At 54.4% G+C, this 17,154-nt stretch overlaps 2 protein-coding genes across 7 annotated transcripts; both read right to left on the bottom strand.

The window, feature by feature from the left end:
- Positions 1–333: 333 nt before the first annotated feature.
- On the bottom strand, positions 334–6,459 carry LOC143834019 (uncharacterized). Of its 4 annotated transcripts, none has more exons than XM_077330512.1 (4): positions 6,114–6,459; positions 4,113–4,938; positions 2,691–2,817; positions 334–2,270 (listed from the first exon to the last, which is right to left on the bottom strand). In XM_077330512.1, the coding sequence occupies exons 2-4, from the start codon at positions 4,917–4,919 to the stop codon at positions 1,390–1,392; spliced, it is 1,815 nt and encodes a 604-aa protein (XP_077186627.1). In that variant the 5' UTR covers positions 4,920–4,938; positions 6,114–6,459; the 3' UTR covers positions 334–1,389. The 4 variants fall into 4 exon arrangements, with proteins under 4 accessions (XP_077186627.1, XP_077186629.1, XP_077186630.1 ...); XM_077330514.1 differs by having other exon boundaries at positions 334–2,267; XM_077330515.1 differs by having other exon boundaries at positions 334–2,216.
- Positions 6,460–6,849: 390 nt separating this feature from the next.
- On the bottom strand, positions 6,850–16,936 carry LOC143833995 (uncharacterized). 3 transcript variants are annotated; one of them, XM_077330457.1, is made up of 8 exons: positions 16,567–16,936; positions 13,956–14,113; positions 13,723–13,849; positions 12,224–12,310; positions 10,282–11,106; positions 9,928–10,023; positions 9,638–9,721; positions 6,850–8,987 (listed from the first exon to the last, which is right to left on the bottom strand). In XM_077330457.1, the coding sequence occupies exons 2-8, from the start codon at positions 14,022–14,024 to the stop codon at positions 8,434–8,436; spliced, it is 1,842 nt and encodes a 613-aa protein (XP_077186572.1). In that variant the 5' UTR covers positions 14,025–14,113; positions 16,567–16,936; the 3' UTR covers positions 6,850–8,433. The 3 variants fall into 3 exon arrangements, with proteins under 3 accessions (XP_077186572.1, XP_077186571.1, XP_077186573.1); XM_077330456.1 differs by lacking the exon at positions 16,567–16,936 and having other exon boundaries at positions 13,956–14,282; XM_077330458.1 differs by lacking the exons at positions 13,723–13,849; positions 13,956–14,113.
- Positions 16,937–17,154: the final 218 nt, after the last annotated feature.

The raw sequence follows: 17,154 nt of genomic DNA, 5'->3' as shown, positions 1-17,154 counted from the left end.
ACCCTTGGGCCTATGCACCCCACCCCACCCTCCCTCACAGCCCCCTCCCTCACAGCAGCCTTCCACCAAATCCGTCCATCAGGGGCAGTCTTGTCTGCTCAGCTGGCAGCGGCGTTCCAGGAGTACAGGAGGTGGTTTTTCCTCTCGGCCACCTGGACTTTTCCATGCCTCCTGTATGCCAAGCAGACGTTCTACCATCAAAACACAGCCCTGCCACTTATACACTGCAGATAGCTGCTGAAAAGCTTGTCAGCTCTGAATCTAGGGCTACTCGCTTCCCTTCGAAAGGACACACGGGCTGGATGGACGTGACAGTCTGTGGCAGGTTCCCCAACATGATCCCCATGGGCACCCCAGTGCACACCGCATGTCCTTAGAAAGTGGGGGAGGCCTGGTGGGGGTTTTGCGCAGCAGCGTTCCTGGTTGGACACTGGAAATCTGATTGTGCAGATATTTTTTTACATTGCTTCGGTCAAACATTCTACATTTCCCTGTTATTTTCCCTCTATTTCAGCAGTTTTATGGTCTGCTTCCGGCCTGTGGCCTGTTTTGTGCACATCATTTTAAGTGGCTAAACGTCTTACCATATTCTTTATGCCACGGCCTGTTTTTCTGTCGTGGGTTTGTTTTGCTCTTTTTAATGGCTTGCTTTTTCTGTTGTGGCTAAATGCTTTTATTGGACCTTTTCATTGGTGAGCTGCCAAGAGCTGGCGTATAACAATAATAAATAATAATAATAATAACAAGTAATACTTCCCAAAGTAAAAAAAAAAAAATCTCTTCAGCAACATCACAAGGAACTTCACTGAATGGCTCACGGTAAGCTACACACGTTTAAGAAAATATTTTTCAATAATATGTTCATTTTAAAAAGCATCCTTTTATACATTTTCTGCCTGAAATGTTGGAAGAGTTATTGTTAGTGCTCCGCATGGCCTCGCTCTCTGACGTCCTGAGGTCAGCTCCGCCTCCTGCAGCAACCATTTTCCTATCTGCTCCGCCTCCTGCAGCAACCATTTTGCGGTCTGCTCTGTCCTCACCAGCCTCTGCCAAAATTCAAAAGAGGCCCACTTGGTCCAAATGATGAAGGACCTCAGATGTGCGGCTTTTGGGAAAGGGGTCGTCTTTCGTGAAAGAGAAGGGACAACACCAGCCTCATTCTTCCCCTTCATGATGGAAAGCCACCCGTCCACCAGCGCCACGTTTCATGGTGTGAGGGAACAGCCTTGTGGGACCCCCCACCACCTCCTGCCCGTGCAGTCAACAAGTCACTCTGCTTACGGCGGACGAACTCCTCCTAACCCTTCCCTTCTCGTCACAAGGTCAACACCCCCTTCCCCCAGAACAATGATGGAAACACGTGATCCTGGGGAGGGGGAGCCCGTGAAATTAGGCCACCGACGGCTGGGCATGACTCCTTTCATGCCCAATGAGGTCTTTGCTCCGATAGAAACTTTCGTCACACGTGGAACATTTGAAGGGTCTCTTCCCGAGGTGGCCCCTCTGATGTCGGATCAGCGTGGATTTGTCGCAAAAAGACTTGCCACACTGTGGGCACGCAAAGGGCTTCTCCCCTGTGTGGTTCCTCTGGTGGGTGACCAGGTGTTGGCTCTGGCTGAAGCTCTTCCCGCACTCGGAGCAGGCGAACGGCTTCTCCCCCGTGTGGTTCCTCTGGTGGGTGATCAGATGCTGTCTCTGGCTGAAGCTCTTCCCACACGCGGAGCACGCGTAGGGCTTCTCCCCCATGTGGGTCCTCCGGTGCCTGATCAGGCCAGACTTGTGGCAGAACTTTTTCCCGCAGTCTGTGCACTTGTACGGCTTCTCCCCCGTGTGAATCCGCTGGTGGGAGATGAGGTTCGTGCTCCGGTTGAACCGCTTCCCGCAGTTCGCGCAGGGATAAGGCTTCTCCCCGGTGTGCGTTCGCTGGTGACTGTTGAGGTCCGAGCGCCGACGGAATATTTTCCCACAGGCGGAGCATTCGTGTGGTTTCTCTCTCCTATCAGGGCTCAACTCACGGCAGAGAAACGTTTCCCGCCCAGCCCCCCTGCTCCGCTTCTTCCTCTTGAGTGTTGCTTGTTGGGCCGAAATTTCGCAGAAGTCGCCATTCTGCCGGGAGAGGAACTTTCTCTTCCCAACCTCCCCATCAGGGCCCTCACGTTTCTCAGGCCCAGCTTGGTTTCCAGTATTTTGGGACGGATCCTGACTGTGTGTCCTTCCTGAGGAGACACAATAGGGCTCCCCATCAATCCCTCCCTGCCCGTCGCCTCCTGCTAAAACAGAGAGAGAAAACAGACAGAAAACCCAGAGCAAAAATCAAGGTCATTATTTAACCAAGAGTTCAAAACAGAACAGAGGAGGAATTGCCTACCACTTTTCCTTTTTTCCCCTAGTTTTAAAGGGTTGTCAAAGGGTTGCTGAGCAAAAGAGGTAGGCAATTTTTCCCATTTTCCCCTAGTTTATTGACTGCAGACCAAACAGCTACCTTCGGCAAGGATTAAAAATAACAACAATAATTCCATTTCTACACAGCCCAGTTATCCCTCCCTCCCAAGACCTCTCCTGCATTCTCCTCTGGGGTCAGCCGAGGTGTCTGGGGACTGTAAACCTCACAAAAAAAAGGGGGGACCCGGGAGGGAGACTTTCCAGCCACTTCCGATCCCCGCACAGTTCTGGCTGGCCCCGTTTCTTACCGAGCAGCAGGGCCTCTCCTTTCTTTTCCTGTTTGGCCTCGCTGCAGAGATCTCTCCGGGTTGCCTCCAGCGATCCCCCTTCTTTCTCTGCGAGAGGCGCACCTTCCTCCGGGGAAAGGCCAGGATCCTGAAAGGCCCGCAAAGATTTCCATGAAGGCGGAGTTGAGGGTTTCGTGCCACAACACGTCATTCAGCACAGAGCAGCCATCTGGCAACGGGGTCCGGGACGGACAAAGAAAGGCCTTCCAAGGCCCGAGGGCAGAAGGGCAAGAGAAGCCGTGTCGGATCCGGCCGGCAGCCCATCCGGGCCAACGCTCTGCGCCACACAGTGGCCACAGCCCAGGGACCGCCCAGGACCAGTAAAGGCCTTTCACTTTATTATGAACTGAGATAATGGTTTAGGCTTACACTTGTTTTCACTGAATTGTAACAAATACATGCATATTTTTGTATATTCGCTAGTTATGCTCCAGCATGTTGTAATGGCTACAGAACAGTGGACTTTAATCGGGAGATTCCCCGCTCCTTCAGCTGGGTGACCTTGGGCTAGATTCACAGTTCTCTCAGAGCTCTCTCAGCCTCACCGGCCTCCTAGACAGTTATCTTCCGGGCTTTCCACATGTTGACTCTTGCCCACAGTCTTCTTCCACTGGTCCACTGCACAAGAGCCAGTGGGGTGTCGTGGTTAAGAGTGGCGGCTTCTAATCTGGTGAGCCATGTTTGATTCCCTGCTCCTCCACATGCAGCCTTCTGGGTGACCTTGGGCTAGTCACAGCCCTGATAGTGCTGTTCTCACAGAGCTCTCTCAGCCTGACCTCCCTCACAGGGTGTCTGTTGTGGGGAGAGGAAAGGGAAGGCAAATGGAAGCCACTCTGACACTCCTTCGGACAGTGAAAAGCAGGGTATAAAAACTAACGCTTCTTCTGCACGGGGTGTCTGGTGTGGGAAGTGGAAGAGAAGGTGATTGTGAGCCACTTTTAAGATTTGTAAAATTTTCAACAAAAATTCAACAAGAGAGAGAGAGAGAGAGAGCGCTGAGGCCTGCTGGGTGTGCTTGGACCAATCACAGTTCTCTCAGAGCTTTCTCAGCCTGACCTGCCTCACAGGATGTAAGGAGAGGAAGTGCTGATTAGCAGCTGTTTTGAGATGCCTTCAGGTAGTAAAAAGCAGGCTACAGTGAGCCAGCTATTCTTCTTCTGCAATTTTTGACACACAACTACTGGGTCCTTGTATTCTGATTCCCTTTCCCTTTTGTTTCTTAATTTAATTCTTTTTAGGTGCCCCCCCCCCAGCTTTTGGTGCATGGCAGTGCACATCATACTGTCCCCACAGGCGTGAACAGCTCCCTCCCTGCCCTCTGCCACCCCAGTAATGGCCTCGGCCTGCCTTGTGAATCTGACTACCAGGGAGGCACACGCTTACCTGGGGTCCTGGTTCCTCACCCCCGTGGTGTTGCAGGAGGAAGTCCTCTGCCAGGGCCACCGCCTGGGAGCTGCTCTCCGGCCTGCATCCTCTCACCCAGCCCTGCATCTCCCGGGGCAGGAGGGCCAGGAACTGCTCCAGGATCACCAGGTCCAGCATCTGCTCCTTGGTGTGTCGGTCCGGCTTCAGCCACTGGTGGCAGAGGCCACAGAGCCGGCTGTACACCTCTCGAGGTCCCTCCACCTCCTGGTAGCGGAGCTGCCGGAAGCGCCGGCATTGCTGCTCAGGGCCGAGGCTGTCTTCCGTTTTGACGGCTGGTGGCTGCCCGTGGTCTCCCCTCCCCGCGGCAGTCGGGCTGCTCCCGGCCTGCAGGACCGTCCCGTTAACCACCGGTGGGGATCCGGTCTCCTCTTCTTGTCCAGTCCGCTGGCTGGCAGCCCCAGCTCTCTCCAAGAGGGCCACGGAATTATCCGTAATGGGCCACGGAGCGGGGGCTGGAGGGTGGGGGGTCGCTGCAGGGCGTGGAGACCGCACCACTTTGAGGAATTCCTGCCACTGAGTTTCCCACCTCTGGGACAAGAGCCCCTCTCCCGGTTCATGTTTGATGCACTGCAGCTCGGCCAAATGGGGACGACGGCCAGCAAGGTCCCCACAGGGGCCAGGTGAGGCACCTTCCGTGACTTCCAGGATGACCCCCGCCCTGAGACTCACCAACTCCTCCGGCTCCAGTTTCATTTCTGACTTTGGCGGTTCCTCCGGACGCATCTGAGAGTGGAGAGCTGGGGCTGGGGATTCTCCAGCAGCCATTTTGGGAGCCCGGAGATGTCTATTGTGGGGAGAAGAAGGGAAGGTATTTGTAAGCCACTTTGGGGCCCTCCTCACCTCCTGGGACCTGGCTGAAACTCCTCATTTTACCCCCGCTTTTAATGAGGGGGCTTCTCTTACAGTGTCCTTAACTGTCTGCTCCCCCTTCATGGGTAGTTCTTATGCTGCCTAGGCCCAGCAGCTGTTCTTTTAATCGCCTGTTCTTAATATTGTGGCTGGGCTTTCAAGGTTATCCCACAAGTGAGAATTAGCAGCACAAACAGGAGGCCAATTCAGAATATAAGGGGGGGTGGGGGAGATGCTTTCAAGAGGCACCCCCTCTGCTGCAGTCCTCTGGCTGCCAACTGGCCTGGAGATGTTAAAAATGTCCTTTAATTGGATGTTGTTTCCACAGGAGACGGGATTGACTGTTGCGCTCTGGAAAAAGCAATTTATTTCCACACATTAAGCCTCTATTAAAGAGACAGGAATTTTTTTTAATCTACATTTTTCTCAACTCTAGAAGAGAGAAGTTGCACTGAATGAAATCTCCCCCCCCCCAAGGGACAAGTATTCCAAGGCCAGCAGGTTTTCTTTCTATTTAATCACTGCAATTGTGACCCCCACCCCACTGCAATTGTGACCCCCACGGAGAAGAAGTGGGGGGCTGTGGCTCTGCTCGGCAAGCAGAAGGTCCCAGGTTCAATCCCCGGCAGCTCCAGCTAAAGGATGCAGCAGCAGGTGGTGAGAAAGGAGGAGGCCGTTTCAGGAGTGGTCCTTAAGGGGCTGGGAAGATCACTGCAGGTCACAGCTAGGTCGGGACCCTCTCCTGTACAGTTGCCAACCTCCAGGGGGGCTGGGGGATCCCCGGGAATGGCAGCTCCGCTCCAGAACAGGGCTGCTTGGAAGGGTGGACTTAGGGATGCCAATCTCCAGGTGGGCCCTGGGGATCCCCGTGGATGACAGCTCCTGACTGCAGAGCTCATCTCCCCTGCAGGTGAGAAAGGGCTGCTTGGTGGGGGGGGGCGGGGGGCTCTGGGGCATGGCCCCCTATCCAAGTCCCTGCCCAAATCTGCGGGCGTTTCCCAGCCTGGATCCTGCAGGTGGCCGGGGAGGGGACACCTGGCGACCCTAAGGGAGAGTTCTCCTGCCCCCTCCCTCTTCCCGGGAGCCCCCCGGCCCCCCCTCTCCTCCCACCTGGGCGCGCCCCTGCCGGGCTCGGCTCCGCTGCGCTCCTGGGCGAGACCATTCGGAGCGGGGGGGGGTGGGTGGGGTGGGAAGGAGGAGGGGGCGGCTCCCGGCGTCCCTCCCCCTCTAGGCAAAGGCGCTCGGTGGGCTTAACTGTTGGCGGGCCGGGGGCGGCGGGGGGGGGGCTCGGGGGTCCTGCAGAAGCCCCTTCCCCGGGGAGGAGCGCTCGGGGCAGATGGAGGCTCCCTTCCCCTTGGCCGAAGCTGGGTCGGAGCCGGAGGACTTCCAGCTCCTTCCCCGCCTGGCCAGTCTTCCCGTGGCCTGTCCCGCTTTCCCAGCCCTTTTACCCCAGAGAAGCCCCCGAGACCCCCAAAGCATGTCTGTGTGCACGCCCCCCCCCAGGGACCCCTCCCTTCCCTTCCCACCCCATCATTGGCCATTTGGGAACGGGTGGGTGGGTATACGTGACCATATATGGTCACATCGCGCCATAAATTTTTATAGAATACAGTTGGAAGGGACCTCCTGGGTCATCTAGTCCAACCCCCTGCACTGTGCGGGACACTCACAACCCTCTCGCTCCCCCATTGTCACCTGTACTTTTTTCATAATACATACATTTGAAACAGCTCTGGCCAAATATTTATTTATTTTTTTATTTATTTCTTATTGCATTCCTCACCCTTAACTCTCGGGGACCGACTCGTGGCGGGTAACAATATAAAAACAATATAAAAACCCCACAACAACAAATTCCCAGATCGAGAACTATTCTCTCCCCCCCCCTTTCAAATCTATTTCTTTAAACTGGAAACTTCTAATCACCAATTCACACGTTGGAATTCTGATCTACTGTGCCCTTCTTTCACAGCTAAAGGTGCCATTTCTTTCAAGCGGATACAACGTTATTTATTGTTTTGGGACCTTCTCATTGGCAAGATCATGATGGCTTGACTTGAACAGTGTGGATTGTGCTGCCAGTTCCTTAGTGGTTCTTGAGTTACTACTGCAATCCTTCCCATGATCCAAGAAGGCTATTTCTCAGATTCTCCAGTGGGAAATAAGCAGTTTGTTCCATTCCTCACACTCCCAGACATAAAATCCCTGCAAGGTTAATACACTCAAGTAATTTATACGGGTTCCTAACTTATGTGAGTTTTTTTCAGAAGGGTTTCTCCTCTGAAGCTCACCCCACATCTGGGACATTTAAAACCAACATTTAAACCAGGGGTAGTCAAACTGCGGCCCTCCAGATGTCCATGGGCTACAATTCCCATGAGCCCCTGCCAGCAAATGCTGGCAGGGGCTCATGGGAATTGTAGTCCATGGACATCTGGAGAGCCGCAGTTTGACTACCCCCAATTTAAACATTCTAGTGGTGATTCGACAGTGGGGTTTGAATTAACCCCAGGAATCTCCACACCACAGATATTTAACTCTTTCTCAGATGCAGAGTCTTAGACGGGAAATAAGCTACTTGTTCAATTCAAGGCTTTCCCCATTCCACAGATTTTTATAAAGTTCTCTCAAAGGGGACAACACTTAGAAGTGTCTCACGGCAGGACATGCATATCGATGGCTTCTCTCCAGTGTGAACTTTTCACCAAAAAAAAATGTACTTCAATCGCAATTTACTACATACATATAAAGCTAAAACATAGGCTATAACCACTGGCAAACAAGATGTTAATTCTGTCGCTGTCACAGATGCCTTTCGTTTTAAATAATTCACTGGATGTTTTTGTGATACTGGTTGGTAAACTATTTAGTAGCATACTTTTCAGGCGCATTTAAAATTATATTATTAAGAACACCAGTGACGATCCACTGCAGAAAACTGTCCCCTTCTTCACAATTAACAGGCCCAGTGTTGGGAATAAACGTCTAAGCCAGGGGTGTGCTGGCAGGGGCTCCTGGGACTTGTAGTCCATGGACATCTGGAGGGCCACACTTTGCCCACCCCTGGTCTAAGCGCTTGTGCTTCTCCCCCCCCTACCTGGTGCCCACTTTACCGAACTCACAGCTGTTACGAATCAGGGCATAGGCAGACCCAACGCCCACAGGCATCTCCCCTGTCACCTCTCCAACGGCTGGGATGCCCTGCGTTGTGTTCCGTGTGCATAGAAGTTTAATAAATGTTAGTTTCACCACGGTCGCCCCCCTGTCTTCTGGAGAACCCATGTACAACCCCCCCTCGCCCACCGTAGACCTCCAAGGCATGCCTGGCAGGGAGTCCCCATCTGTCCACCCCTGACCTTAGGCCTCACACAATGCGGCCCACCTTGATCACAGCGACAGAAAAGTCAGTGGTTGGGAATGCCAGCTCTTCTCACAGGGAATACTTTTCCCTGGGCATTATGAGCCTTTTCTGGTTGACCACGTCTCTGCTCCTGGTTGCCTGGCTCGTTCCAGGGGCGGGCGGTGCTGGGCGGGCCTGGGAGGTGCTGGGAGGCGGCAGAGCGCCCTGGTTACGGTTTTCCCTTGCCCTGGCCTCCATGAGGACCACGACCCTCTCCACTAGGTCACCCATCCGGTCCAGGGACTGCGCCGTCCCACGCAGGATGGCGTTGCATTCCTGCATGTTGGCCATGAACGCCCCTCTGGCCAGGCGGGCTTCCTCCAGGTTCCTGGTGGCGGCTGCCTCGCTCCTCTTCATCTTCTCCCTCTCCATCTGCACCATGGCTTCTGCGACGGCCCTGCACTGCCGCATGTCCTCCTCTCCCTGCTCAAGGAGCCTCTGGCCGAGGTTGGAGAGCAGGGAGACGCGTCTCAGCCTCTCCCTCTCCCTCGGGAGCCGCTCCTCAGCAAAGGGGTCGTCCCTGGGCACCGCTAACAACGGGCTTCCTGTGGCCGGCTCTTTCTCCACTTCTTCAGACACATCATCTGCAGATCAAAAACACGGCAGGGGTCCATTGGGAGGGCCTGCAAAAGGGAGTTCCTCCACCAGGCATTTGCCTGAGATTGACCAAGTCAGCAACACCCGCTGGTCCCCTCCGAACATGACCTCCCTAAGGGCTCCAGTATAGTTGCTGTCTTTGTTGAACAATGCTCTCTTGAAACATCCTAGTTGATATGTTACGTTATGATTATTATATTTGTTATGATGATCCACATAATTATCTCTTGACATTTTATGTAAACCACCCAGAGCCATAGAAGAAGAAGAAGAAGAAGAAGAAGTAGTAGTGTTGGTTCTTCTATGCCGCTTTTCTCTACCCGAAGGAATCTCAAAGCGGCTTCCAATCACCTTCCCTTTCCTCTCCCCACAACAGACACCCTGTGGGGTAAGTGAGGCTGAGAGAGCCCTGATATCACTGCTTGGTCAGAACAGCTTTATCAGTGCTGTGACTAGCCCAAGGTCACCCAGCTGGTTGCATGTGGGGGAGCGCAGAATCGAACCCGGGATGCCAGATTAGAAGTCCACACTCCTAACCACTACACCAAGTATGGAAGGGCGGAATAAAAATCCAAATAAATAAATACATAATAAATAAAACCGCATGCCCTCCCATGGGGTACCGGATGAGACTTACCTCCAGGCACCTCCCATGGTCCGGGGGCGTGTTGTAGCCGAGGCACAGCTGCCGGCTGCCCAGTGTGTGTTGGTGGAACGTAGTCTGTGGAGGACAGTCATTTCAGGCCCCTACGGCATCATCCAAGACGGACCATGGAGGGTCCTTGGAATCCACGTCCCCCCTTCCTTTTCAAAGGCCAACCCCTGCTGTCAAGTAAGGCCTGACAGGAGGAACGTCCCTGTGGGGCTCACAGGCGTACCAACCCCACCCCTCACACACCCCTGCACCCCACATGCAAGAGCACCCACCGGTCTCTGTGGCACCAGAGTCACGGCCCTGGTCTTCCTCTCCACGGGGAGACACGTCTGGTCGTGCTGGTGTGGACCACTTGGGCATTGGGGCCTCTGTTGAAACACAAAGCAGCAGGCCCTTCTAGCAGCCCGGAAGAGTTTCCCGGGCTGCCCTGTGGGCACATGGGGGACGGGTGTGCCAGGGGCCAGCGTTTCCGAAGGCGCAGCAAACTGACTGTCAGGCAGGAGGCCGCAGAGCAGCCGAGGCACAGGCCTCCGTGGCCACACCGAGCAACGAATACGCATATGACCGCCTGCCACACATCACGGGTTCCAGCCACACAACCCACAACCCTGGTGCTCCATGCCTACCTGTGGCTAGGGGGGTAGAGCAGCGGAGAATGGCTTGATCCCCCGGAGGGAGGTGGAAGAGGTTCCGGGTACCCGTCTCCGTTCCTGGGCCCTTCTCCGGCACGGCCTGACTCCCCGGGCGGGCCCTTGAAGTGGACGGTTCCTCATCGGGGTCATCCAGCTGCTGCTGGCCGCTCTCCCCCATTTCCTGCTTCCTCCTAACTGTTTTTAGGTTCCGGCCGACCCTTTTGGGACGTCTGTTGCCGTTCCCATCCCCATAGATCCCCCGAAAGATTTCAAAATACGGGCAGGTCACCCTGGCCACTCCGAATTCCCGGTTGTGGGCCACGCAGCGGAAGTACTCCGCCCGCATGGTCTTCGTTTTGGAGCGGCACTCCAGGGCCGTCCTCTTGTGGCCGAGAGCTCGCATCTTGATGGCCACCTGCTCGAACACCTCCAGGTTTCTGTGGGAGGCATTCAGGGCCTCTTGCACCGTCTCCTGAGAGAAGATGGCAAGGAGGTCTCTGACCTCAGCGTTCCTCCATGTCGGTCCCCTGCCACTGGACAGGGCGGGCACGGAGGACGCCGGGGAGGCTGAGCGCTGCAAGGAGGGCTGAGAGCCGGGCGCCATCCTGCCCTCGCCGCAGGAAGCAGAAAATGGCCGGCCACTCGAGCCGCTTCTGGGGTCTTGACTTGCCGCCTTGCTCCGCCCTTGTGGATTCTCCACTCCTGACTGGATCATTGCTGGCCGAGGAGATTGGGATGCTGGAATCAGGAGTCTCCTCGGATCCTTAACGGCAGCATTTCCCTTGTCCGTGGAGCACGCGGTCGCCGCCATTTCTGTTGCTAGCATGTAAACGAATATGCATGTACACACAGTTAAAGGGGCAGAACATACTACTGTGTTGTGTGCACCACCCCAAAACGATTAATGATCTAGGATACAGGTATGCTCCACTATGCGCCTGGTGTCTGTAACATCATGTGCCCGTTTGCGGACCGCAAAGCCATGACACTTTGGGGACCCCTGACAGCTTGTACGGGGATTGGCACTGGTCCCCAACACCCTTGTAGTTTCACCAAACTGTTACGAGCTGTGCTCTTTCCTACTTGGGGGAGCATCCAATTACTGAACATGATGTGTGTATCTGTACTGCTAGCCTCACCTACGCATGTATCTGCCTATTGGTTGCTTCACGTGCATCGTCTTTTAAAAAAAGGCCCAATTGGTAGCAGGCTGGTTGTTTAGCGGTGGCAGGAGCATTTTAGGGTGGTGGATCCACTTTGTGCAATTCCCCAAAGTTGCGGGTTAAAATGGAGGAAATCGCGAGCCAGGCCGGCTACATTCCTTGCGTGTGGAAAAGCCCTCAGAATTCACATTTTGCCATGTCAATATTATCCTGCAAGCCTCTGTGTGTTTAGTCTATAAAGGAAATTTGACTGTGCAGAAGAAGAAGATTCTTATATGCCGCTTTTCTCTACCCGAAGGAGTCTCAAAGCGGCTAAAAGTCGCCTTCCCGTTCCTCTCCCCACAACAGACACCCTGTGGGGTGGGTGAGGCTGAGAGAGCCCTGAGATTAGTGAAGAAGAAGAGGAAGAGGAAGAAGGGTTGCTTCTTATATGCTGCCTTTCTCTACCCGAAGGAGTCTCAAAGCAGCTTACATTCACCTTCCCTTTCCTCTCCCCACAACAGACACCCTGTGGGGTGGGTGAGGCCGAGAGAGCCCTGATATCACTGCTCGGTCAGACCAGCTTTATCAGTGCCGTGGTGAGCCCAAGGTCACCCAACTGGCTGCATGTGGGGGAGTGCAGAATTGAACCCGGCATGCCAGATTAGCAATCCTAACCAGTATGCCAAGCTGGCTCTCGGAAGCAGAGTACTGGTCCCTCCGGCTTTGGAGGGTCCACTGAGACGGTCTCGGCCACAGGCCTTTCCCATCCTCTTTGATGGGACCCGACCTACCTGCCGACCACTCCTCTTCCTCCGAGTCCAAGCCAAAGGGACCCTCGTCTTCCTCCAGGCAAGAGAGAGAGTCAGGTCTGAGAAAACCTTCGGAGAGAAAAAGTAGGCCAGTTACATCTAGCAACAAATTCGGCATCCCAAAGAAACTCAGAAATTAATGCAAAATAAATTCCATCTAAACATCCGGAAGAAGTTCCTGACAGTTAAGAGTGGTTCCTCAGTGGAACAAGCTTCCTCAGGAGGTGGTGGTGATTCTGTGAAGGTCCAAGGGGCTGGCAGGTTATAATGGATGAGCGATCGGGTTGTGAGTGTCCTGCACAGTGCAGGGGTTGGACTAGATGACCCAGGAGGTCCCTTCCGACTCTATGATTCTATGACCTTTCTGGGGTGGTGAACCTTCATGAGAGGATTTTCGGAGGTTTTGTAGAGATGCAGGTTTAATGGATTTCAAGCTGCCAATACTTTCTTAATAGGGTTTTATTATTTGTACATTGAAAACATATATGCTGCCTCCTCAGAATCTTCCAAAATCTAACAGAGCTGGAAAAAGTCTAGAGGAGGGCAAGCAAGGTGATGAGGGAGTGGGAAGACCATCCCTCTGAGGAAAAGCGGAAGGGCCTGGGGCATCTCAGTTGAGAAAGGGGGCTATTAGGAGGGCATGATAGAGGTTTATAAAATCATGCATGAGGTGGAGAGAAATTCTTCCCCCTGTCCCCAAATGCTAGAATGTGAGAGAACCCAATTAAATGGATGGGCAGTAGGTTCAGGGTGGACAAAAGGAAATACTGCTTTACGCAGAGAAGGATTAAAACGAGGAATGTGCTGTATTTATTGCACAGTAATCCGCAGCTTTAGAGCCTCTTGTGGCGCAGAGTGGTAAGGCAGCCGTCTGAAAGCTTTGCCCATGAGGCTGGGAGTTCAATCCCAGCAGCCGACATGACTCGGTGCTTGCACAGGGGATATCTTTACCTTTACCTAATCTGCAGCTTTAAAAGGAAATGCTTAATGGACAACATCTCTCAATGGCTACTTGCCATGCTGACTGAGTGGAACCTCCACATTCAGAGGCACTAATCTTTCAGGGGAAGGCCTCGGCCTCTCTGCCCTGTTGTTGGTTGTCCAGAGGAACTGGTTGTCCCCTGTGTGAAACAGGAGGCTGGACTAGACGGACTATTGGTCTGATCCAGCAGGGCTCCTCGAATGTTCTCATGAAGGCCTTGGTCTCTCTGCCTCACTGTTGGCTATCCAGAGGGAATTGTTGGCCCGTGTGAGGCAGGACAATATGATTTTAAATATATATATAAAAATTCAGAAGCATACAAATTTAGAAATTTAGAAATTGAAATGGCTCCCTTTGGTCCCCAGGGCTTTCTTTTGGCTTGGTCTTTCCTCCTTCAGAACAGAAAACCTCTCAGCCAAGTGGCCCTATGAAAAGTCCACATCTTACAAGGGTCAGCATCAATGGGGCACCTACAAAATGTAGGCAGAGGGATCCTTACTCAGAAAAGTCACGTTCTCGTAATTCTCCAGCATGACTTCCTTGTACAGAGCCCGCTGGCCCTGACTGAGCAGAGCCCATTCCTCCTCTGTGAAACGCACGGCCACCTCCTCAAAGGAAACCAGGCCCTGAAGCACAGAAAGAGAGTCACCCATAGTTGTCTGGGGCATGACCTGCCATCCCTCTGGTGCCCACCATGTACATGAACTGGGTGGAGCCACAGAGATTTCTTACAGAGTGAATGTTCTGGTTGGCCCCTGAAGATCTGGTGCGGTGGGAAGATGGTTCCAGCAACAGCGGCATCCACAGGGCAGGTTTGATTCTCTCCCTTGCTCTTCTTTCCCCAGTGGATGCTTTACAGGAGCCCTCTTCTCCCCTGCAGTTGGGCTGACCTGAGTACGTAAGAGAAGCCATGTTGGATCAGGCCAATGGCCCACCCAGCCCAAAACTCTGGGTCACACAATGGCCATTTCCCTCCTGCCCCAAGGATTAGATGCTTCATAGGGTGGAATCAGTGGGTTTCATGGCAGAATCCAGGCCCTCCCTCCAAGCCTCCTAGAATCATCATAGAACCATAGAGTTGGAAGGGACCTCCTGGGTCATCTAGTCCAACCCCCTGCTCAGCGCAGAACACTCACATCCCAATCGCTCATCCACTGTCACCTGCCACCCCCTTGAGCCTTCACAGAATCAGCCTCTCCATCAGATGGCTCTCCAGCCTCTGTCTAAAAATCTCCAAAGATGGAGAACCCAACACCTCCCGAGGAAGCCTGTTGCACTGAGAAACCGCTCTGACTCTCAGGAACTTCTTCCAGATGTTAGAAGGAATTTCTTTTGCATTAATTTCTTCTCATGGGTTCTGGTTCATCCCTCCGGGGCAAGAGAGAAAAACTCTGCTCCATCCTCTACATGGCAGCCTTTTAAATCTGCAAATGTAATAAGTATGCTCTCTATTCCCTCATCCATATATCATTTATGAATATGCTGAACAACACAGGCCCCAGGACAGATTCCTTGGGCCCTCCAGGAGATACTTATTTAGCATAGATTAGAAACTTCCTGGTATCAGAATCAGAGAGAACTGAAAAAGACCACAAAGGGTCACCCAGTCCAGGGGATCCCCAGGGCCCGCCTGGAGGCTGGCATCCCTATCATGGTGGGGTAGACATGCATGCCCTGAAGCAGAGTGAAAAGAGGGAAGCAGGTGAGCGACAGCCCCCTAGGGATGCCAACCTCCAGGCGGGACCTGGGGATCCCATCTCCTGACTACAGATATCAACTCCCCTGGAGAAAAGGGCTGCTTGGGAGGGGGGACTCTGTGGCCTTGGACCCCACTGAGGGTCAGGGATGCCAGCCTCCAGGCGAGACCTGTGGATCCCCTTGGATGAGAACTCCTCTGCAGGCAAGGGATCAGCCATTCGCCCCCCCTCCCCCAGGGAAGAACAGGGCTGCTTAGGAGGCGGGGTGAATGGCAGGTTTCCTCACTGTGATACGAGCCCAGATCTGCCATCAGTGTGCTGCACTTTCTGTCACTCTATGAGCCTAGTGTGGCCAGGGCAAGCCCGTCTACCCAGAATGCTTTGTGGGCCAAAAAGAAGCCCAAAAGCAGGCACTCTGTGCATGCACGGGGGCAGGTTTCCCCGCCAGAGATTTTCTGGCTGCCCTGGGAGATCTGCCTTCTCCCCAGCATCACAAAAGGCAGCATCACAATGCTCCATCAGTGGCCGAAACAAAGAACTCCCAACAACTGGTCTCCACTTGTAAGGCAGGCAGGACTAAGCTGCTCTATTGCCCCTTTAACATTCTTTTAATTGCTCACAGGAAGATCCAGGCATCAGGCTCACTCAGCAAACCCAGCAAGGGAAGCCGCCATAAGATTGTCTCAGGATTAGAATGCAGGGAGCTCACACTGGGGCCCTTCTCACTGGGCTCCTGCTAGTGGGGAAAACCTTCTCATCTTGCAAAGGATCTCCTCTCCTCCCCACCCAAGACAAAGGTCTGCAAAGAAACCTGCCCCCCCCCCGCATGGCTTTTACCTTTGCCGATGGAGGAAGGCTTTCCTGGCTCACAATTGCTGGCCCATCAAGGTTAAGGGGGCCCCCACCCCCACCCCCACCCAGGCCTTTCCTCCAGGCTAGGAAGCAAAAGGGGCCCAGGCCTCAAGGCCGGACCCTGCCCCTTCCAACCTCCCCCCCCCCCAGAGTCTCCAGGTGTCTCCCAGCCAGGAGCTGGCAACCAGAGAGACATCAGGGAAGGGGAGAAATCGGAATAAAACACAGCGGGAAAACGCTTCTGATCCCAAATAGGGGCCGGAGAGGCTCCCATAGGCTGGAAACACACAGACATGCATGTGGAAGATGGGTTAATGGGGGGGGGGGCCGGACCGTGGCTCTCCCCATGTCCCCGGACTACACCTACCATGAGCCCAGGCATGTGCTGGCAGGGGCTCGTGGCAATTTTGGCCCATGGATATCGGGAGAGCCACGGCTGGGCCGCCCCTCTGCTCCCCCTTAGGGACGCCAACCTCCAGGAGAGGCCTGGGGAATCTCCCGGAATTCAGAGCTCCTCTCCCGGCGGCAGAGATCCCTCCCCCCCCCCGCACACACAGGGGAGAAAAGAGCGGCGGGGTCAGAGGGGGCGCGGTAGCATCCCTGCCCAAAGTCCTGCCCAAAGTCCCCAACCCCAGCGCCAAGGGATGCCAGGCTCCGGGCACGGGGCAGGCGGCGGCCAACCCACCAGGCAGAGTGTGGAGGAATGAGGGAATCTCTCTGCCCCCCCTTGCCAGCCTCGCCCCCAGGCCCCCCCTTGTCCCCTTACCTGTAGACCCCCTTTGCTTCAGCCTCACCTGTTCTGCAGAGGGGACGCTCCCGGTTCCCTGGGCGAGGGGCAGGAAGGCTCTCCCGGGCAGGTCTTGCGACCCAGGGCAGGTAAAAGAGCCCCAAAGCGACCTGGAGGATTTGAGAGGCTGGAGCAGGTCCTGGGGATCCCCGCTGCTCTGGGAGCTGCCCCCTCCCCCGGCAACTGGGAGGGCAGGTCTGGGGGAGGGACAGGGTGCAGCCAACACCGGGTCAGCTCTCTTATCTGCTCTTGGGTAGCTGGAGGGGAAAACATTCAAAAGACATTTAAAGTTAATTTCCCCTCCAAAAGAAGCAGGGCCATTTCCCCCTGCAGGCAGGCTCCTGGGGGGGGGGGGGGAACAGCACTTAAGATCACTCCATGGAAACCAGGCAGGTTGACAGATTCTCCAGTAGACCAAAAGCATAACAGCAGCCACCTTTGCCTTCTGGCTAAGAGCCACAGCCTGGGCTTGATCCCCCAACTCCTCCACCTCCAGCCAGCTGGGTGACCAGGCCTGTTCCTGCAGAGCAGTTCTTACAGAGCTCCCTCAGCCCCACCTCCCTCACAGGGTGTGTTGTGGGGAGAGGGAGGGAAA

Source organism: Paroedura picta, chromosome 3 (assembly GCF_049243985.1).
Source record: "Paroedura picta isolate Pp20150507F chromosome 3, Ppicta_v3.0, whole genome shotgun sequence".
Lineage (NCBI taxonomy): Eukaryota > Metazoa > Chordata > Lepidosauria > Squamata > Gekkonidae > Paroedura > Paroedura picta.
Note: the sequence above shows the minus strand (reverse complement) of the source record. Positions and strands in the feature narration are given on the sequence as shown.